Source organism: Macaca thibetana, chromosome 17, assembly GCF_024542745.1.
Source record: "Macaca thibetana thibetana isolate TM-01 chromosome 17, ASM2454274v1, whole genome shotgun sequence".
NCBI classification, from domain to species: domain Eukaryota; kingdom Metazoa; phylum Chordata; class Mammalia; order Primates; family Cercopithecidae; genus Macaca; species Macaca thibetana.
Genome location: NC_065594.1, coordinates 4,369,427 through 4,393,281, shown reverse-complemented (window position 1 = coordinate 4,393,281; position 23,855 = coordinate 4,369,427). Strand labels below are relative to the sequence as shown.

At 37.9% G+C, this 23,855-nt stretch overlaps 1 protein-coding gene across 5 annotated transcripts in view; it reads right to left on the bottom strand.

The window, feature by feature from the left end:
* Positions 1-23,855, bottom strand: part of RNF17 (ring finger protein 17) — a 112,636-nt gene that overhangs the window by 53,791 nt on the left and 34,990 nt on the right. For all 5 annotated transcript variants that reach the window (XM_050765914.1, XM_050765915.1, XM_050765916.1 and 2 more), the window contains 5 exons: positions 22,833-22,991; positions 19,558-19,747; positions 18,604-18,772; positions 16,405-16,595; positions 14,553-14,694 (listed from right to left, as the gene is read on the bottom strand). In XM_050765914.1, the coding sequence (XP_050621871.1) occupies positions 14,553-14,694; positions 16,405-16,595; positions 18,604-18,772; positions 19,558-19,747; positions 22,833-22,991 (851 nt within the window). The remainder of the gene's footprint in view (positions 1-14,552; positions 14,695-16,404; positions 16,596-18,603; positions 18,773-19,557; positions 19,748-22,832; positions 22,992-23,855) is intronic.

The window sequence follows — 23,855 nt, the reverse complement described above, 5'->3', positions numbered from 1 at the left end:
TGATCTTGACCCCTCTCGATGTGTAGTTCTGTTTACGCCCTTGTAATAACCAAGTCTTAAGAATTTATGTGGAGCTACTTTGGCATTATATGAATATCCAGTTTATTATCAACCATCCATCTTAATGTGAATTGATAATTCTTCCTTAAATCAACAATAATTCAGTAGGGTTTGTGGAATGATTGCATTCTTTAGTAATACAGACTTTTCTCTTATTAAATGGTGCTATCTGGTATAATCAAAAAATAGTTTCTAAAGTTTCCTATACTACCAAAAAAATCAAGGATTATAAGTTTATTTCTTCGAATACCAATTATTAATGTTAAAAATATTCTGAAATCCATTTCAATGGAAAAAATGAATTTTTTCTTGTGAGTATAATGATGAAAGTGAAAATTTTCTGAATCCCTATCTTATTTCATTTAAATTACTTTAAAACTACTTTTCTTTTAACTTTCATTTCTAAATAGCTATTATACAAATTCTTCCAGTAACAGGTAGGCCAGAGTGAACACTTAAAAATTCAGCAGAGGAATGACGCCAACAAAATAGCAGATTAGGAAGCTTTAAGTTCTTGTTCCAATACAGAAACATTGAAAAAATGAGAAAGTGTCTTAACCAACTTTATTAGATCAGATCTCTAGAAAGCAATCCAAAGTTTATAGTAACCAAGAAGCCTAATGAAGTAAAAGCAATTTTCTAAACGGCAGGAAAGTTTTGTGGTATTTTTACTCGCCCTCACCCTACCCTCTTCCCAGAATGACAATGGTCCTGGTCTTAAGCAGTGGCAATCTAGTTCTCAGTTCCCTCCCTTGAATCAGAAGGAACAGACCAGAACTTATATGCAAATTACTGGGTATATGTATCCTAAGTCTGGGAGATACCTACATGACTGATGCAAACAGTTAGTTTTTGTTTCACATAACTTAGAACACAGGCAGGAAGAACTGTAGGGACCACTTGTAAAACTGGCAAAGGGGAGCATAAGTGCAGCTGCTTGGAAGGGGAGTTTATTAATAGAAACATACAATAGACCATCTAAGGCCAGGAGGAGAATCTGGGGTGAGAATCTTTACAAAATTAGGACATTCAAAAGCAGTCATATATATGGTAGAGTTTACAAAGCCACATGTCTGCCCTGACAAGATGCATGCCCAGAAAAGAAATGAAAAGACTTTAACTTTGACCTCAGGCTGACTCCTAGGCTCAGCCTATCTAAATGGCGAAGAAATGCCCACCAAAGAGCTAGTCTGCAAAGTCTAGGAAAGAGGCACCTTCCTCTTTCTCTGTCTCTTGTTTGTTTCAGCTCCTGACATTCAAGAAACTCTGTCAATCATTAGCTGAACACAAGCCAAAGAAACAATGGACTTCAGTGATCACACATGACAAGGAACAACGGTCTTTGAAACAGTTTGGAAAAGTACCAAAACAAATTAACTACTACAGCTTTTAAAACAACTCTCTTGGCCGGGCGTGGTGGCTCACACCTGTAATCCCAGCACTTTGGGAGGCCGAGGTGGGCAGATCACGAGGTCAGGAGTTCAAGACCAGCAACATGGTAAGACTCCGTCTTCATTAAAAATACAAAAATTACCCTGGTGTGGTGGCAGATACCTATAATCCCAGCTACTTGGGAGGCTGAGGCAGGAGAATTGCTTGAACCTGGGAGGTGGAGGTTGCAGTGAGCTGAGATCATGCCACTGCACTCCAGAGTGGGCGACAGAGCCAGACTCCATTTTTTTGTTTTCTGTTTGTTTTTTTTTTTTTTTTAAAAAGCACAACTCTTTTAATCCCAAACAAGAGCTATGGGAGTTCATCACCACTATACCTGCCTTACAAGAAATTCTATAAGTTCTTAAAGTTGAAATGAAAGGACATTAACATGAAAACATATGAAAGCATGAAACTAACTGTAAAGATAAGACACAAAGTGTCAAGAATTCCTGACCTCACTGAAAACCAGAAGTAAGCAGTAATCCTGAAAGGGGACTGAATAGGGCTTGCAGGTACTGACTGATATCAGGAGTTTCTGTGTCACTGCATCAGGGACCTCTGTCACTTCATTTTACATTCATGATCCTTTAGGTTTCATTTCATATTGATATAGGAGTTAAAAAGAAATTACTGAGGCTAGGTGCAGTAGCTGATGCCTAAAATCCCAGCACTTTGGGAGGCCCAGGCGGGTGGATCACCTGAGGTCAGAAGTTTGAGACCAGCCTGGCCAACATGGCGAAACCCCATCTCTACTAAAAATACAACATTAGTCAGGTGTGGTGGTGCACGCATGTAATCCCAGCTACTCGGGAGGCTGAGGCAGGAGAATTGCTTGAACCTGGGAGGTGAAGGTTGCAGTGAGCCAAGATCGTGCCACTGCACTCAGCCAGGGTGACACAGCAAGACTCCATCTCAAAACAAAAACAAAAACAAAAACAGAAACAACAACAACAAAAAAGAAATTGCTTAGGCAGATAGTGAAAATACAGGAAGGAGTCCTCAGCAAGGTTTTCCTGTTTAGTGAAAAGCAGCCCCCAAATCATTTTCTAAGAAACAGCAGCCTGTAAAATTGAGCTGCAGACACAGATACCAGCAGTTGTGCCAAACCTGTTTAAAATGGTGGCTCCATCCTCCCTTCTCTCCTTGTCAGCCACATGTACAGTAAGGAGCACGCAAGATGGTGCCAGTCGAGTGGTAAGTCCATTTGCATTATAAGATTAGGGTAGGGTGGCCAGTCTTTCTGGCATGCTAGGTAAACATCAAACCTGACTGAACCAATCTGTGGGCCCTATGTAATCAGACATGACCTCCTTAAACCTGCCTATAAAATCCGGCACATCCACCGACAGCCAGTCTTTCCCTTTCAGAAGCCCCTCTCTCTCTCACTAGAGACAGAGCTGTTCTCCCTTCTTTTTCTTCTGCATATTAAACCTCCACTCCTAAACTCCACATGTGTGTCCATGTCCTTAACTTTCTTGGCACGAGATGACAAGGAAGCTGCTTCAATATTTTCTGAAATATCTTTTAATAAAGAAGATGCAGACATGTGCAACCAGAAAAAAAAAAAGGCAAATCAAAACTACTCAACTGTCTTAAATATGTTAAAAGGGCTAAGGGAAAACAAAGAACTAAAGAAATTTGGGGAAATGATATATGAATAAAATGAGAATATCAACAAGTGATACAAATTATAAAAAGGAAATTCTGGAGCTCAAAAGTATAATAACTAAGGAGAAAAAATTCAGTAGAGGGGTTCAAAAGCAGCATTGAGTGAAAAGAAGAAAAATAATCAGTGAACTTGAAGACAGGAAAATTTACATATCGAGTCTGAGAAGCAGAAAGAAAAAGAATGGAGAGAAGTGAACAAAGCCTAAGGGACTCAAGTGAACCAACACAGACATTATGGAAGTCACAGAAGGAAGAGAGAGACAAACAGGCAAAAAATTATTTTTTAAAATGGCATTAAATGTCCCCAATTTAAAGAAAGACATGAATCTACCAACCCAAGAAGTCTAATGTTAGGAGTTGATTTGTATCTTCCCTCAAAGATATGCCGGAGAGCTATAAGCTCCAGTGTCTCAAATATGACCTTATTTAGATATAGGGTCCTTATAATCATGTTAAAATGAGGTCATTAAGATAGGCCCCAATTCAATATGATTAATATCTTTATAAAAATGGCAAAATTCAGGTACAGAGACAAATATACAAGAAGAACTCCATGTGAAGATGAAGGGAGAGATCAGGGTGATACAGCAAAGGCCAAGGTGCACAAAAGATTGCCAGCAAACCACCAAAATCTGAAGCACAGAGATGAAATGGATTTTCCCTCACACCCCTCAAAAGAAATCAACTCTTCTGACAAACTGATCTCATACTTCTAGACTCCAAAACTGTTGACAATAAATTCTGTTGTTTAAGCTACCCAATTAATAGTAATTTGTTATAGCAGCTCCAGGGAACTAAGACACTATTAGACTCCAAATAGGATAAACCCAAAGAGTCATACACCAAGACACATAATCAAACTCTAAAAAGGCAAAGCCAAAAAGAAAATCTGGAACGCAGCAAAAGAGATGCAACATGTCTTATACAAAGAGACTCAAGAAGATTATAAGTCAATCTCTCATATTAGAAATCTTGGAGGCCAGGCCGGGAGCGGGGGCTCATGATTGTAATCCCAGCACTTTGGGAGGCCGAGGTGGGTGATCACTTGAGGTCAGGAGCTTGAGATCAGCTTGGCCAACATAGCCAAACCCTATCTCCACTGAAAATACAAAAATTAACCGGGCATGGTGGTGGGCACCTGTAGTCCCAGCTACTCAGGAGGCTTACACATGAGAATTGCTTGAACCTGGGAGGCAGAGGTTGCAGTGAGCCAAGATCACACCACTGTACTCTAGCCTGGGTGACAGAGCAAAACTCCATCTCCAAAAAAAAAAAAAGGCCAGGTGCAGTGGCTTATGCCTATAATCTCAGCACTTTGGGAGGCCAAGGCAGGCAGATCATCTGAGGTCAGGAGTTCTAGACCAGCCTGGCTAACATGGTGAAACCCTGTCTATACTAAAAATATAAAAATTAGCCAGGCATGGTGGTACGCACCTGTAATCCCAGCTACTAGGGAGGCTGGGGCAGGAGAATCAATTGAACCCAGGAGGCAGAGACTGCAGTGAGCAGAGATCGTGCTAGTGCCTCCAGTCTGGGCAAGACAGCAAGACTCTGTCTCAAAAAAAAAAAAAAAAAAAAAGACAAAAAAGAAATCTTGGAAGCCAGCCAGAAGGAAATGGGAAGAGAGAGAGATATATGATGTACTAAAGAAAAAAACAACCTGTCAACTGAAAATTATACATTTGGCAAAACTAGCCTTCAAAAATATGAGAAAAATTAAGACAGTCCCAGAGAAACAAGGGTTGAGGGACTCTATTACCACTAGACCTGCCCTGTAAGAAACGGTAATGGAAGTCCTTCAGGTTACAATGAGAGGACACTAGACAGTACCTCAAAGTCACATGAGGATATTAAGATCTCTGGTTAAGGTAAATACATGGGTAAATGGGAAAGTCAGTATTATTGCAATTTTGGTTTATAATTCTACTTTATTTTCTACAGGATTTAAAAGACAAATGTATAAATTACAAATCTATGTTATTGAGCACACAGAGTATAGAGATTAATTTGTGACATCAAAAATACTGGAAAAACAGCTGTAGAGAAGTACAGTTTTTCGTGAAGTTAAAATTATGTTCGTATTAACTCACATTGGATTGTTATAACTTTAGGATGTTATATGTAATCTCCATGTTAACGATAAAAAATAGTCTACAAGATAAACACAAAAAGGAAACAAGAAGGGAAGCAAAACCTAATACTATAACATTTGCAATATCCATGTTCATTACAGCAGACAATCCAAATGTTCACTGACAAATGAAGGGATTTTTAACATGTAGTATATACATAAAAAAAGTATTATGCAGCCTTAAAACAGGAAATTCTATCAATGCTTATAACATGGATGAATCTTTTTTTTTTTTTTTTTTGGAGACGGAGTCTCACTTTGTCGCCCAGGCGGGAGTGCAGTGGCCAGATCTCAGCTCACTGCAAGCTCCGCCTCCCGGGTTTACGCCATTCTCCTGCCTCAGCCTCCCGAGTAGCTGGGACTACAGGTGCCCGCTGCCTCGCCCGGCTAGTTTTTTGTATTTTTTAGTAGAGACGGGGTTTCACCGGGTTAGCCAGGATAGTCTCGATCTCCTGACCTCGTGATCCGCCCGTCTCGGCCTCCCAAAGTGCTGGGATTACAGGCTTGAGCCACCGCGCCCGGCCAACATGGATGAATCTTTAGGACATTATTATAAGTAAAATAAGCCAGTCACAGAAAAACAAATGCTGCCTGAGTCCACTTATACAAGGTATCTAACACAGTAAAATTCATAAAAACGCAGAAGTAATATTGTGCTGGCCAGAGGTTGGAAGCAGGAAGAAATATGTTGTTGTTCAATGAGTATAGCTTTAGTTTGCAAGATGGAAGTGCTCTAGAAATCTATTGCATGGTAATATGAATATGGTTAACACTACTGAAGTTACACTAAAAAATGGTTACAATAATAAATTTTATGTTTTTTTAACACAACTACAAACGAGATTTTAAAAAATACATCATACTAAAAAGAAAAAAGCAACTAAACACAAAAGAGGGCTCTAATGGGGGAAAGAGGAATAAAAGAGTGATAAGATACAGAAAACAGCAAATGGCAGAAGTCTTTCCTCATCAATAATTACTTTAAATGTAAATTGATTAAACTCTCCAATTAAAAGACAAAGATTGGCAGAATGAATTAAAAAAAAAAAAAAACATGATCCAACTACATGCTGTTCACGAGAGACACACTTTATACCTTATGCCATACACAGGTTGAAAGTCAAAGGATGGAAGAAAATACTCCATGCAAATAGTAATCAAGAGAGATCTGAGATGGCTCTACTGGTATCCGGCAAAACAGACTTTAAATAAAAAATTCTTACAAGAGAGAAAGGACATTATAAATTGACAAAAAGGCCAATTCACCAGTAAGATATAACAATTATAAGCAATTATGCAGTACACATCGAAGACCCAAATATATGAAGCAAACATTGACAGAACTGAAGGAAAAAATAGTCCAATAGTAATAATAGAAGACTTTAATATTCCACTTTCAACATTGGATAAAACATCCAGACAGAGTATCAATAAGGAAACAGAAGACTTGAACAACACCGTAAACTAACGGATCCTAACAGACATACACAAAACACTCTAGCCAACAGTAAAATATACCTTTTTTTTTTTCATACAAGGCCACTTAGAACATTCTCAGAATAGACCATATGTTAGGCCACAAAAAAGTCTTAATAAATTTCAAAAAATTACAATCATAAAATGTATTTGTCTCTATGACAATGAAAGGAAACTGGAAATCAAAAACAACAAACTGCAAAATTCAAACATGTACAAATTAAACACCACAAACTACCAACAGGTCAAAGAATAAATGCTTCAAGACAAATGAAAATGAAAACACAACATACCAAACTCATGAGATGCAATAAAACAGTGCTAACAGGGAAACTTACAGCTACACACACAATTTTAAAATATTGCAAATTAACAACCTAACTATATACCATAAGACAATGGAAAAAGAGAAAATTACCCAAAAGTAGCATAAGAAATAATAAAGATTAGAGCAAAATTAAATAAGACAGGATAAAGAAACAACATCAATAAAGCCAAAAGTCGATTATTTGAAAAGATCAGCAAAACTGACAAATCTGTAGCTAGAATAACTAGAAAAGAGAAGTCTCAAGTTAATAAAATGAGAAATAAAAGTGGAGACAGTACTATCAATTTTAAGGAAAAAAAATTATTATTATTTTTTTGAGATGAAGTCTTGCTGTCACCCAGGCTGGAGTGCAGTGGCACAATCTCATCTCACTGCAACTTCCACCTCCCGGGTTCAAGCGATTCTCCTGCCTCGGCCTCCCAAGTAGCTGGGACTACAGGTGCCTACTACCACACCTGACTAATTTTTGTATTTTTAGTAGAGACAGGGTTTCGACATGTTGACCAGGCTGGTCTCAAACTACTGACCTCAAGTGATCCACCCAGCTTGGCCTTCAAACGTACTGGGATTACAGGTGTGAGCCACCACGTCCAGCCAAGAAGTAAAAAATTATGAGAGATTATTGTAAACAATTGTATGCCAACAAACTGGATAATCTACATGAAATGGACAGACTCCTAGAAACACACAACCTTCCAAGACTGACTCATGAATTAGAAAATCCGAGTAGACTTATAATTAGTAAAGAGGTTCAAAAAGGATTCAAAAACCTCCTACACATGAAAAGCTCTGGACCAGATAAGTTTCACTGCTGAATTCTACCAAACATTTACGGAAGAATTAACACCATTCCATCTCAAATTCTTCCAAAAAACTAAAAGATGGAGGAATACTAACTCTAAGAGGCTGCATTACCCTGATAACCAAGCCATATTAAGACACTATAAGAAAATTACAGATCAATATCCCTTGTCAATACGGATGCAAATATCCTCAACAAAATACTAATAAACCAAATTCAGCATATTAAGAGATTTTGTTTTCTTCTAACGTGGTCTTCGGGTCTCTCTCTGGAGAGTGGCCATGAACTCTACCCTGCCCTGACAAGGTTCTAGAGGAGGTGGTCACTGATGTTTACAGTAAATCCAAAGAGGATACTTCTTTACCTTGGTGAATGGGCCAATGCCTTGTTGCCTGACCTGTGACCAAGTGTACGTCTCACAGGAAACCTGTTTATACTAGCAGATGCCCTCGTGGTTCTTGTCTGACCTGTGTCTGGTTTATTCCTACCAAGATAGCCACTCTCTAAGACAGTGGGAGGAAAGTTAGGTACGTGTATGTCAGTCAGGTGAGACACAGAGACAGCAAAACAAAACACATGAAATAAAAGAAGCATTTTGCTAATCACAGGTAAGAGTGAATCTATGGAATTCTGTTATTATTAAGGTCCACAGGCATTATCTCTTAAGGCTTTCCAGCAGGGGTTGTGAATTGGCTAATTTAAAGAAAATATGCATAAAGGGGGGAAATTATTTGCATGATTCTGGTGTTGACTCTGGTTTTATTGTGGTAAGCAGCTATGGGGTATGAACAAGTGACCCACACTGCAAACAGCCACATGGGGAGGGAAAGTTTTAAGTAAGCCAAAGGTGAGGTGGTATGACTCGGTTTCAAACAACTTATGTTAGGCCTAAAAATGGATGCCAAAGCAACAATGATGTTAAACAAATTTGTGATAAAAAGACTATACATCTTTATCTAGTGGGATTTATTTCTAAAACACAAGGATAATGACATATGAAAATCAACGCAGCAGGCCCATGCCTATACTCCCAGCACTTTGGGTGGCTGATGTGAAAGGATCACTTCAGCTCAGGAGTTTGAGACCAGCCTGTGTAACATAGTGAGATCTCAAATATACAAAACAAAAAAATTTTAAAAATTAGCCTGGTGTGGTGGTGTGCGCCTTTGGTCTCAGCAACTCAGAGGGCTGAGGCGGGAGGACTGCTTGAGTCCAGGAGGCAAAGGTTGCTGTGAGCTGAGATCACACCACAGCATTCCAGCCTGGGCAACTGAGGGAGACCCTGTCTCAAAACAAACAAACAAGAAAATAAAACAAAATCCAAAATCAACGTAATATACCACATTGACAGGATGAAGGAGGAAAGACCGAAACATGATCATCTCAATTGTTGCAAAAAAGAATCTGAAAAATTGAAGACCCTTTCATGATAAAAACACTCAATAAACAAGAGACAGAAGGAAACTTACTTCACATAGTAAAGGTCATTTGGGAAAAACCCACAGATAATATCAAACTCAATGGTCAAAGACAAATGCTTTTCCCCTAAGACAGGAATAAAACGAGGAAGCCTGCTTTTTCATCTTGTATTCAACATGATATCGGAAATCTTAGCCAGAGGCATTAGGTAAGAAAAAGACAAAAGGCATCCTGAAAGGAAAAAGTATAAATATCTGTTCATGGATGACATGATCTTCTATGTAAGAAACCTCCCCCAAATTACACACACACACACACACACCCCCCCCGTTAGGGCTACCAAATTAATTCCGCAGTTGCCAGACACAAAATTCACATGTAAAAATCAGTTGTTTTAATACATTAGCAAATGAGCAAATTGAAGAGGAAATTTAAAAAGCAGTTCCACTTACAACAGCATCTAAAAGAAGAATTAGGAATAAACTTGACCAAAGAGGCCAAAAATTGATACGCTGAAAGCCACACAAAACTTTGAAAGATATTAAATAAAATCTAAATAAATGATAAAAATCCAGTGTTCATGGATAAGAAGAGTTAAAATTGTTAAGATGTCCATGCTATCCAAAATGATTTACAATTCAATGTAATCCCTATTAAAATCCCAATGACATTTCTCTGTTCATAGATGACACGATCTTATACATGAGAAAATGACCCCAAATTACATACACACACACCCTCTCTCTCACTTGTCAGAACAAATTAATTCAGCAAAGCTGCTGGACACAAAATTAACATGTAAAAATCAGTTGTGTTTCAATACATTAGCAAATGATAATATCATACTCAATATCATACTGTATTTCTTGGAGAAATAGAAAAATCCATCCTAAAAGTCACATGGAATCTTAAGAAACACTGAGTAACCAAAACAATCTTGAAAAAGAACAAAGTTGGAAGACTCACACGTTGTGATTTCAAAAGTTACAACACAACTACAGTAATCAAAACAGTACTGACCTAAGGACAGACACACAGACACATGGAATAAAATAGAAAGCTCAGAAATAAACTTTCACTTTTAACAAGGGTGCCAATACCACTCAATGGCGAAAGGACAGTCTTTTCAACGAATAGTGCTGGGAAAACTGGATATCCAATTCAAAATAATGAAGCTGGGCCCTTACCTTATACTTTGTACAAAAATTAACTCAAAATGAATCAAAGATCTAAACCTATAAAACTCTTAGAAGTACAGGGAAGAAACATGATGTCAGATTTGGTAATGACATCTTGGATATGACACCAAAAGCACAAGAAACAAAAGAAATAATAATTAAATTGGTCTTCATAACATTAAAAACTTGTGGAACAAAGGACACTATCAAGAAAGTGAAAAGACAACCCACAAAATGGGAGAAAATACGGCCAGTCTTGGAACACGGGTGTGAACTGTACAGTTCCAATTATGTGCGAATTTTTTCCACCTCTGCCAGCCCTGAGACAGCAAGAGCAACTCCTGCTCTTCCTCAGTCTATTCAACACAAAGATGATGGGCATGAAGACTTGTATAATGATCCACATTCAGTTAATGAATAGTAAATATATTTTCTCTTTATGATTTTTAATCTCTTTTCTCTAGCTTACTTTAAGAATACAGTATCAAATACATATACAAAATATATGTTAGCTGTTTAAATATTATTAAGGCTTCTAATCAACAGTAGGCTATTAGTAAAGTTTTGTGGAAATCAAAAGTTATAAGCAGACTGAGTGTTGAGGCTCATGCCTGTAATCTCAGCACTTTGGGAGGCTGAGGCAGGAGGACTGTTTGAGACCAGGAGTTCAAAACCAACCTGGACAACATAGCAAGACCCTGTCTCTAAAAAAAAAAAAAAAAAAAAAAATTTGAGGTGTGGTGCATGCCTGTAGTCCTAGCTACTTGGGAGGCTGAGACAGAAGACTACTTCAGTCCAGGAGTTACAGGCTGTAGTTAGCTACGATCTTGCCACTGCACTCCATCCTAAGCAACAGTGCTGGACCTTGTCTCAAGAAAGGAAAAAAAAATTAAGTTACACACAGATTTTTGACTGCACAGGTGTTGGTATCCACCACCACCACTTGTTCAAGGATCAACTGCATTTGTAAGTCATATATCTCATAAGAATTTAGTATCTAGAATACATAAAACTCCTACAATCCAGCAGCAAAATAAACAACCCAATTTAAAAAATGGACAAAGGGTTGGGCATGGTGAATCATGCTTGTAATCTCGGCACTTTGGGAGGCCAAAGTGGGAGGATCACTCTGGCCCAGGAGTTCAAGGTCAGCCTGGGTTACCTAGCGAGACCCTGTGTCTACAAAATAATAATTAGCCAAGTGTGGTGGTGTGTGCCTGTAGTACTAGCAATATGGGAGGCTGAGGCTAGAGGATCCCTTGAGCCTAGGAGATTGAGGCTGCAGTGAGCTTACGATCATGCCACTGCATTCTAGCCTGGGCGACAGAGTGAAGCCCTGTGTTTAAAAAATAAAAAAACAACAACAAGTTTTAAAAATTTAAAAAAATAAATGGATAAATGACTAGAATGGCTATTTCTTCAAAGATACACAAATGGTCAATAAATAAGGACATGTAAAGATGTTCAGTATCGCCGGCCATTAGGGAAATGCAGATCAAAATCACAAAGTGACACCACTTCACACTTACTAAGAATGCTATTATTCAAAAGAAGACACTGATGCGACCAACAAACATACGAAAAAAAGCTCATCATCACTGGTCACTAGAGAAATGCAAATCAAAAGCACGATGAAATACCATCTCACACCAGTTAGAATGGTGATCATTAAAAAGTCAGGAAACAACAGATAATGGAGAGGATGTGGAGAAACAGAAACACTTTTATACTGTTGGTGGGACTGTAAATTAGTTCAACCAGTGTGGCGATTCCTCAAGGATCTAGAACCAGAAATCCATTTGACCCAGCAATCCCAATACTAGGTATATACCGAAAGGATTAGAAATCATTCTACTATAAAAACACATACGGCCGGGCACGGTGGCTCAAGCCTGTAATCCCAGCACTTTGGATCACAAGGTCAGGAGATCGAGACCATCTTGGCTAACACGGAGAAACCCCGTCTCTACTAAAAAAAAATACAAAAAAACTAGCTGGGCGAGGTGGCGGGCGCCTGTAGTCCCAGCTACTCGGGAGGCTGAGGCAGGAGAATGGCGTGAACCCAGGAGGCGGAGCTTGCAGTGAGCCGAGATCCAGCCGCTGCACTCCAGCCTGGGCGACAGAGCGAGACTCCGTCTCAAAAAATAAAAATAAAAATAAAAAAGACACATACACATGTATGTTTATTGCAGCACTATTCACAATAGCAAAGACTTGGAACCAACCCAAATGTCCATCAATGATAGACTGGATAAAGAAAATATGGCACATATACACCATGGAATACCACGCAGACTTTAAAGGGTAAGTCACATCCTTTGCAGGGACCTTCTCAGCAAGCTAACACAGGAACAGAAAACCAAACACCACATGTTCAGTCGTAAGTGGGAGTTAAACAATGAGAACACCTGGACACGGGGAGGGAACATCACACACCGGGGCCTGTTGTGGGGTAGAGACAAGGGGAGGGAGAGCATTAGGAGAAATACCTAATGTAGATGACGGGGATGGGTGCAGCAAACCACCATGGCACATATATACCTATGTAACAAACCTGCATGTTCTGCACATGTATCCCAGACCTTAAAGTATAACAATAATAAAAAAAGAAAAAAACCAAGTGTTCATGAGGGTGTGGAGAAATCGGAACCTTGTGGATTGCTGGTAAGAATGTAAAACTGCAGCTGCTATGGAAAATAGTTTGGCAGTTCCCCAAAAAGTTAAACATAAAATTACCATAGAATCCAGCAAACATTCCTAGATATTATACATACCAGACGAACTAAAAGCAGAGACCCAAATGGATACTTTTATGCCAGTGTCCATAGCAGCATTATTCACGTAGGCCAAAAGGTGGAAACAATCCAAATGGCCATCAACAGATCAATGGATAAACAAAATGTAGTATATCCATACATAGAATATCATGCAGCCATATAAATGAATGAAATTCTGATACATCCTACATAATAGGAACCTTGAAAACATTAAGTTGAAGTGAAAGAAGCCAGATCCAAAAGGAAACACTGTATATGATTTCACTTAGAAGGTACCTAGAATAGGCAATTTCAAAGAGACAGAAAGTAGAACAGAAGTTCCTCAGGGACTAGGGGAGAACAAATGGTGATTGTTTCATAGGTGCAGGGCTTTTGTTTGAGATAAATAAAAAGCTCTGGAAATGGAGGCACAACACTTCATGTCCTTAATGGCACTGGAATCGTATACTGAACAATTATTAAAAACTATAAAATTATGTTAGGTATATTTTACCATAAAAGACACTGTAAAAAATCAACAAAAGGAATAAATGCAAACCCTAACTTAGATAAGCCGACTCCACAACTCATCTGAGGAGCCACTACGGTGTGATGCGGTGCTGACATGCTTGAGATGACAGGTTCTGAGGCTGCACAGCCTAGGTCAATCCTGGCTCTACCCTTTCAGAGCTGTGTAGCCTTCACACAGTTGCAAGATGCTTCATCTCTGTGGTTAGGGTCCCCACATTCCCATGGAGACAACAGTGTCTTTCTCACAGGATTGTGCAAAGATTGATTAATTAATTCACTTAAAGTCTTAAGGGCCTTATGATGAGAGAAATCATATAAAGCACCCAGAAATCAATAAGGATGAACTATTATTGTTACTATCTACATGTATCAGTCACACATCCAAAGTTCAATACAAAATGCCTTTAATCTGTGTCTATTTTGTGTTCAAATTCAGAAAACACCTAATAATAATCAGCAAATTTTCAGATGTACAGGTTAGAAAAACTTTATCATTATATTTCTATTTGCTAACTCTATATGCTTTCCTAGTCTCCAGATTTCAGAAGGTAGCAAGAAACATTTATACATTAATTATCCTTCACTGTTCTTTCAACTTATGATAATCATGTGAACTTGTTTGAAGTTGCAACGACTAAGAAATTTAAATGTATGGAAGATTAACAGTGGTATGTTTGCTCTAACTAAAATTAACAGTAGACACTCATTCTTGTTATACACGTCTAATTAAAATTTAAAAACTTCATTTAAAAACACATTATATACTTACCAACTGAAGATAGAAATCTCCAGGACTATTTATATGACAAACCGTTACTGAAACATCTGTCATTTCTTTAGGCAAAATAGGTGGATGATAGTGTAAAGTAGTATTTTTTTCAAAATGACTTCTTAGTGATTGTGACTTAAACCTAATTAAAAGCATAATGAAAAGCGTAAGCAGGGTCTCACCTTGTCACCCAGCCTGGAGTGCAGTGGTGTGATCATGGCTCACTGCAGCCTCTACCCTTCTAGGCTCAAGCAATCCTCCCACCTCAGCCTCCCAAGTAGCTGGAACCACAGGGGCATGCCACCACACCTGGCTAATTTTTGTAGGGACAGGGTCTCCCTACATTGCCCAGGTTGACCCTGAACTCCTGGGCTCAGGCGATCTTACTGTCTTGGCCTCCCGAAGTGCTGGGATACAGGTGTAAGCCACCATACCTGGCCAAGCCATTTTCTTAATCTCTCTTCTCTCAGTGACTTGATCTAAAGGAAGGAGTTGCACATGTACTGACTTATTTACCAAAAGCATTCATCTTCTAATTTCTTTCTTCTAATATTTCTCGGTATTGTCTTCAATTATCAAACCAGGTTAAAAAGGTATCAAGTCTCAAAACTTTAGAGCTGGGCTTTCACATCACACTTAGATTCAAAGCTGCTTCTGTTCTTTGTGTTACATTGATATCTGTGGTCTGTGGTAGCAATTGGTGATGTCAGCTGAAGGGTCTCTGTGGCCCCCTCCAGCTCCAAGATGACTTTTATTTTTCTAGAATGGAACCTGCTTGGGTTCCATTCCCAACCATCCAGGGTAAAAATTAGAATCTTTGACTACCTCTATGGTTACTTAAGTCATCAGAAATGATGGACAGGCAGGGCACTGTGTCTCACGCCTGTAATCCCAGCACTTTGGAAGGCCAAGGTGGGCAGGAGTTCAAGACCAGCCTGGACATCACGGTGAAACCCTGTCTCTACCAAAAACACAAAAATTAGCCAGGAGTGGTGATGTGTGCCCGTAATTCCAGTTACTTGGAAGGCTGAGGCATGAGAATCACCTGAACCTGGGAGGCAGAGGTTTCAGTGAGCTGAGGCTGTGCTACTACACTCCAGCCTGGGTGACTCTGTCTCAAACAAACAAAAAGAAATGATGGACAAATAAACTTTAAACATCTGTTCTAGATTCATACATTAAATATAGGGTAGTGATCAGGAACTCATTACAAAGGCTAGAAAATTTAGGAAAATTTAGGAAAAGTTAAGCTATAATTCTTGAAACCGTCATACAGCTGCTTATAAAGTTATCAAGAGTTCAAAAGATGTTAGTTATTTACACATACTTTATATTTTGAGCTACCTTAATTTCTCTAATTTTTCTAATTTTCTTTTTTCTTTACAGACAGGGTCTTACTCTGTCACCCAACCTGGAGTACAGTGACAAGAGCACAGCTCAAACTCCTGGGATCAACAAACCTCCCACCTCACTCCTGACCGGAGAAGCTGGACTACAGGTGCAGGCCCCCAGGCCTGGTTAATTTCTTTCCGTATGTCTTTGTAGAGATGAGGTCTAGCTATGTTGCCCAGGCTGGTCTCAAACTCATGACCCCAAGGAATCCTCCCTCCTCGGCCTCCCACAGAGCTAGAATTACAGTTAGGAGCCGCCCTGTCCAGCCTATTTTCTTAAATCCAATGATCTGAATCCAGTTTTCACAGACAACAACTGTACTTAGAAAAGTTTAAAAGCAGTATTTTTAACTTCAGGTATGTTAAGGTTTACTTTAGAGACATGGTTTTTAAAGGCAAAGTCTGCTACTTATTTATAGCTATAATCTCAAAGAATATTTAAGTTTTAATAAGTTACTTACTTTGCTAGTTCCATAAAAACTAGTGCATCTCTAAGAGACACAGGCATATCACTGCTTATTTTATTTGGTGGTGGTTTTTGCAGATCTACAATAAGCACACCATCTTCTTCTCTAAAAACTTTCATTGAAACAGCCTTGTTATTAACCATTTTCAAAAATTCCACTTTAGCTTCCTCTTCCCAGCCTTCATTCTGGGCAAAAAAGTAAAATTCCATAGTAATTAGTAATTATAAGTGTCTCTAATGTTACAATGTTCTGGATTTAGGTTTGTACCAACCACAGACGCAACTGTGAGCAAAATGAACCAACCACAGACATTAAGAAACAGCCAGGGAAGGCCGGGTGTGGTGGCTCACGTCTGTAATCCCGGTACTTTGCAAGGCCGAGGTGGGCAGGAGTTCAAGACCAGCCTGGCCAAGATGGTGAAACCCTGTCTCTACAAAAAATACAAAAATTAGCCGGGCATGGTGGCGGGTGCCTTTAATCCCAGCTATTCGGGAGGCTGAGGCAGGGGATTGCTTGAACCCGAGAGGCAGAGGTTGCAGTGAGCCCAGACCGTGCCACTGCACTCCAGTCTGGGTGACAGAACAAGACCCCATGTCAAAAAAAGAAAAAAAGAAAAGAAAGAAAAAAAGAAACAGCCAGGGCCACAAACTTAGGGGCAGTCTTTATGAATGTACAATGTGCATATACCTTCACTTTTTTTTTTTTTTTTTGAGACGGAGTCTCGCTGTGTCTCTCAGGCTGGAGTGCAGTGGCGTGATCTCGGCTCACTGCAAGCTCCGCCTCCCGGGTTTACGCCATTCTCCCGCCTCAGCCTCCCAACCTTCACTTTATAAATATATTCTCGAGGTTTTACTTTAGAATTTAGTTTTACTTTTGGATAGGAATATGAAGGTTATAAACAAAGATCTCAAAATGAAAGAAATAAGTATTCTGTTTTCCACTTAGATGAAAATTCAAAAGGTAATTTTGAAAATATAGGTATGGCTAAAAAAAATTTAAAAATTTACAATCATCATCAGTTAATCCAGTTTCCATTACTAGCAATACATAAGATTTATGCTACTTAAGTGATTTAAAAAAAAAAAAATCCACCCACTGGGCAAAAAAATTTTCTTTTGAGACAGGGTCTTACTCTGTCACCCAGACCGGTACGCAGTGGCATAATCTCAGCTCATGCAATCTCTGCCTCCCAAGCTCAAGCGATCCTTCCACATCAGCCTCCATGGTGTATCACCATGCCTGGCTAATTTTTGTATTTTTGGTAGACAGGGTCTCGCCATGTTGCCCAGGCTGGTCTCAAACTCCTGAACCCAAGCAATCCTCCCACTTCAGCCTCCTAAAGTGCTGGAATTACAGCCTTGGGCCACCACACCCAGCCAAAAAAGTTTTTATCTTGATCTTTGAACATTTAAGTACCATATCGAAAGTAAATTCATGATCAAAACCAGAAATTCCTTAAAAACAAAAAAGAGAATAGCTTTCTGAACTTTTTATGATTATAAATGTAAAATCCACTCAGTGTAAAAAATGCAAGAAGTTAAAAAAGAGAAAATTAAAAACAAAACACCATTTTAAAGAAAACACCAGTGCTATTACTTCTGTGTTTCCTTTTTTTATTAACTTATTTGTTATTTCAAATATGTGTTGAATGCCTTCTATGTGGCAGGTGATCTGCTAAATGCTGGGAATACAACGATGAGCAAAGACAGACTCCTGCTCTCACAGACCTTGTAAGAATAGAACTGCTTAACATGTATTGTTACAATTTCTGTCTCTTAAGAGTTTACAGTCTTGCTGGAGAACAGATTTTCATAAATAATACAAAACGCAGAATGCAATATGGCCATTAAATAGAGTAATAAAGGGCAATGGAAATAAGAAAATACTGTAGAGAAACACACACCACACCACAAACTTATTTCTCTGGACAGTTGACTCCAAAATTACTGGTTTGCTTGGATTCTTAACCAATCATTATGTTAATATATGCTTATTCAACTCAATTTCCCATTAAAAATATTTTCAATTGTGGAAACTGAAGTTCATTTCCTTTTCTATTAGAAATAATAGTTTAATATGCACTATGTATTTACCAAGATTAGTGGTTCCCTGAGGCTATACTTAGCAATCTAATTGGCAACACATAGCTACAATTGTAATAGCCTCTGAAGGAAAAAATAAAGTCTCACTTACTGAATTCTGTGGAACAATGTCTTTCAATGAGCATGGTTGTGCTAACGGCTGGATGTCTTTTAGCAGCCCTTCAATATATGGTTCAGATTTCCTTAGAATCAGACATAAATCATTTAGTGCAATATGTTGTTTAGCAGAGTGTTCCGGTCTCACATGGGTATCAACAACTCTAGGAGAAATTCAAGTAATATTTATTAAAAGTAAAGTTTCAAACTTAAATGTGTTTTCCCCCACAGAAGGTATGCATTTCTAAGTATAATTTTTCTTAAGTTACACTTTTTAGAAAGTTATATTCCAAATTCACACTTTCTTACTATATAGATTTAGTTTAGCTTCTATAAGCACAGATACTGTTTTCCTCCACAGAATGAAATCTCAGCCACATTTGTACTTTCATATATTCATTCAATCTGAGCTTACAGGAGATAATGACACTTCCCCCCATATAAATCTATTTATTTATAAAGCTATAACCACTAAGCGATCATGCTATGGTTAATACTGGTCCTTACTACAGAAACATAGCAGTTTGTATTATTTTCCTAGAAGACAGAGAAAACCATTTAAAATACTGACACTGAGTTAGACAGCATGACACTTTAAAAAACATTAATGAAATTACAGAAGTCTGATTAAAAATTTAACTCAATCATCTGTAGCTAACTGTAACATTTTATTTGAAAGAATTAGTTTGTGTATTATTCCCCGCTTAGAAGTGACATAAGAAGAGTACTTAAGTTTGGAATTCCTTTTCTAAGCTCTCCATCTAGTAATACTGGTAAAAGATAAAATTTTACGTATCAAGACAACTGTGGAGCAAAATAATAAAATGTGTCTTGGAAGTTAAGAATGACAAATTACTCTCTCTACCTCTAATTTCCTTTATCCTTTGACTCCACCTTCCTCCAAAATGTTTCTAAGCAGGCCAAGAATACATATTATAAAATATCATACCCTGTGACAATCAGGACTTCAGAATTTCCAAAATCTACCATGAATATTTGTATTAGTGCAACTTCATGGACAAATAATCTGGTTGGGCTACAAGGTTTTCTGGTATTTTTACCCTCTATTGGAATTAATTCTGTGATAGTTCCTCGACACCACATTCCATTTTTAATACTGTTGACAAATATTCTTGCACCTAAATGAGGGAAACAAATCATTATCAACATTTATCAAGAAAGACATTTAGTAAGTTTACAGACACGTTAGTTCTACCACGAAAGTCTTAATTCATTTATTTACTGATGATATACCACTGTGTTCAAGTGCTATGAAGATATAATACAGCATATTATGATAGTTTCTGTTATACAGAAACAAGCTAAATAGGGAGATAAACATCCAAATACTAAGTTAGCAGTCACTTAATGAGGACCTGCTTCATCAGCAATAAGAACAAAGATGAATGAGACTGTCTTGCCATCAAGAAGCTCAAGAAAGGAATAGAGACAAGCAAATTACCACAATTACACTGTACTTACAAGCAATACCATCTGTCCTTGTGCATGTACACATGTACACTTACTGACAAACACATACTGAAGTTCGTAATGAGAGAAGAAACAATTGTCTTCTCTTTGTAAAGGAGAGTGAGAGTAAAACAATGAAAGGCAGCTTGTGAAATGCCAAAATTAATTGGCACCCAGTGGTGTTCAGAGAAGAGGGAAGATGAATTAAGGACTCAGCAGTAGAGGAAGACCTTTGCAGGGACCAGTTGGATTACAAATTAATAACCAGGAAAAAAGAAGATCAAACAAACAAAAAAAGGCCCACAGGTGAATGCTTACTATGAGCTCAGAAATGTTCTGTTTTGTCTGAATTCACTTACTCCCCACAACAGCCCTACGAAGGTAGTGTTTCCATCATATAAGTGAGGAAACTGAGGAAGAAAAACGAATCTGGCCCAACTCACATGGCTACTTAGAAGAAGTAGCAGGAGAACTCAGGTAGTCTTAGAGCCCATTTAAACTACATATTTTGGAAATAATCTGGTAAACTCTGATCACTGATTATATACAGAGAGATGCTGTGTAATCTCCTCTGTATACACTAATAACAACAGGAATAGTTGAAAAGCACATTATAGGCAGCCTTTTAAGTCCTACCAAAACGTTTGGTCGTCAGTTTGTCAGTGACCCTTCTCTTATTTTGCTACACTACTGTACCAACATTCTTAGTTTTAAAAAAAAGTAAATCCCCACTTAATGTCATTGATACATTCTTAGAAACTGTGACTTTAAGCAAAATGGCATAACAAAACCAATCTTACCACACAGGCTTATTAATATAAACAAGAGTTAAGTTTCCACATGTATTTCTGGTCACAAAAATATCGTCAAACTTATAAAGACCCCAAACACTTTTAATATTAAATACTGAAACAAGTGTGAGCTACACGTACATTTAAGAAAGATGAACAAGAAAGATATTTATTCAATTTTTGGTGAATCAGTGAGTGATGGCAGTCATAGTGGTAGTGGGTTAACTCAAAGAATTACAGCTTGCAAAGTGAGAATTGTGAGGAGTACCTCCTGGCGTCACAGTTCAAAAACAATCATAAATAAGGTGGAGTCACAGAGCGCTTTTGTACTGCATGATTTATTGTCATGCATTTGTATAGTTATCAAGTACTTTATGAATTTTATGATAATATATATGTATTTATTCATTCTCCAACTCGCTTATTCTAGAGTCGAGGGTGGCTAAAGCCTATTCAGGCAGTTCAGGGCACAAGGTAGGAACCCATTCTGGTCAGAACACCATTCCATCGCAGGGTAAACACACACACACTCTCTCTCTCTCCCTCCTCCCCTCCACCCCCCCCCACCCGCCACTCAGACTGGAACAATGTAGACACATCAATTAACCTAATGTGTGCATCTTTAGGATGTGCAAGGAAACCAGAGTACCTGAAAAAACCCACACAGACACGGGCAGAATGTGCAAACTCAACACAGACATTTGCCCAAACCAGGAATTGATTTTTTCTCATCAAAATTATAATGAGATGTTATTTGAAGACCTGCTGTATATATTTATAAAACTATTCTTTCTTTCAATGGATAAAAGTCTGCTGAAGCCATTTATTGTTCTTCATAATGAAGTACAGAGGCAGGAAAAGGGAACAAGAGGATACTCTCCTTTCCTAAATCAACAATTCACGTTTCTTTCCTTATCACTAATTTCTCAAAATATGAGTGTTTTAATCAGCTATATTTACCTTGCCAACATAATTAGCATTAACAACTTAAAGCACAGCCTTTTGGCTTTCTTAGAACATTTTCTGAAAATAAGCTGAGTTATTTTTGGCATGTATTACATTTTAGACATATTATCTGCAACCACAAAAATTAAATTCAGTACTACACTTTCCTCCACTTAGATACTAACAACCTAATATTCCTAGCTCACATGGCATAAAATAAATGTTATTTTTTAAGTTTTAGAATTACTATTCATTTTTGTCAAAGTATATGATGATCCTACTCTTCTGATATCCTGAAAGGCTATACAGATGAGCTGAGAGTGAATCACACTTTTAAACAACTTATCAATCAAGACTAGACAGATAAAACACTTTCAGTATTAGTTACACATAGGTATTGACTGCTATTAACATAATGAGAAAAATACTCTATTAATACAAACGAATCATAGCTTCATCATATTTTAAGGTACAATCAAATTCAGTCAACAACGTTATAAGAAAAATACTCGTAACAAAAGCCTGAAGCATGGCAAATTCACATGTCCTCACAATTAAAAGACTGACTGAATTTGCTATTAGTCTCTGTAGGGCACTGGGAATGGGTGCCACGGGTCTCCTGAATCTCAGGTGCTCAATGCTAGCCCCAACACTCACAACGGCGAGCAAGAGACTGGAGTTACACAAAAAGAATCATCTTAGAGGCACAGTTCTTCATGGAGACAAGGGGACAGGCTACATAACCTGTTACAGGTTTTGTAGTTTTAAAAGCAATTCGCCCTAATATATAATGGAGTTTCTGTACATATTTCACTCTAAAAATATGCCAACATTCCATCTTAATCCTTAGCTAATTTGCCTAAATAATTTATGTTAAATAATCCTAAAACTTTTATGCTTACTAACAAATGAACTTAAGAGTAAAAATCTATATTACAACAAGTCTTATGTGGGTTGGCCAAGTTATTATAATATTTAAATAAATTTGATATTTTAACTTGGACTAATATTTCATTACCTAGTTCCAAAATGTCTGAAGGATCAAGGTGTGAACTCCTATTGCAAAATTCATTCACCTTCTTCTCCAGTACTTTTGCATCTTTGATTTGTGAATACTTCCGAATGTAGAAATGGCAAGGATCTATCACATGGCTTACAAAAACTAGCTCTGCGGAACCTGGATAAAAATGTTTAAACCACGTTAATAAATCATGAGTTAGAAAATAATTCACAAAAGCTGAACAACTGCTAATAGCCTCTAAAAGAGTGTCTTATGGCATTGTGAACTCTGGGAATACTGCACGTAGGCCCCAGGAAGTAGTCCAAGCACTAAATGATTGATAAAACAAATGGATCACTTTCAACAATGAATTCTTTAGTAACCTGAACTATAAATACTTCATATTACTTGCAAAATATGCTAAATAAGTGGAATCATAGTCCATGTAATAGTTAAGATTCTAAAGTCTGCGTATATGCTGTAACTCTACTGTATTACAAAAGTTCAGTTTATTTATGAACATATTTGGAACTCAGAACCCCTACTGATAATGATTAGGTTTCTAGGATAGCCTATAAAAGCCACTTCCATCTATACCCTACCTATAGAACCAATACAGCTCATAGCCACTCTGACTCCCAAGTCTTATAAATCAGGTTAGTCTTATAAATCAGATGTGAAAAAATGTTTAGGCAAAGCCGAAGCACTAAGCAGCATTTAGGGGAACGTGCGGGCTTTTCGGTGGGGCAAGTAGAGGTAAAGACAGTCAGAAAATTTTCTTAAGCCAAGTGTCTTCACTAATATGAAAAGATCTCCAAAGTATAATGTTAAGGAAGGAATGCAAAAAACAAAACAGTGGTATGCTGCATTTTGTGTATAAAAAAGAACCCCCGCGGTCCACATAGAGAGAGAGAGGGAGAGAGAAGGTTGGAAAAATAATTTGTGTGTGTTTATTTGTAAATGCATAAGGAAAATCTGGAAGAGATGGAGACACTGAATAGAATGGGAGTAGGATGGGGGGAAGTTTCACATAATATTTTA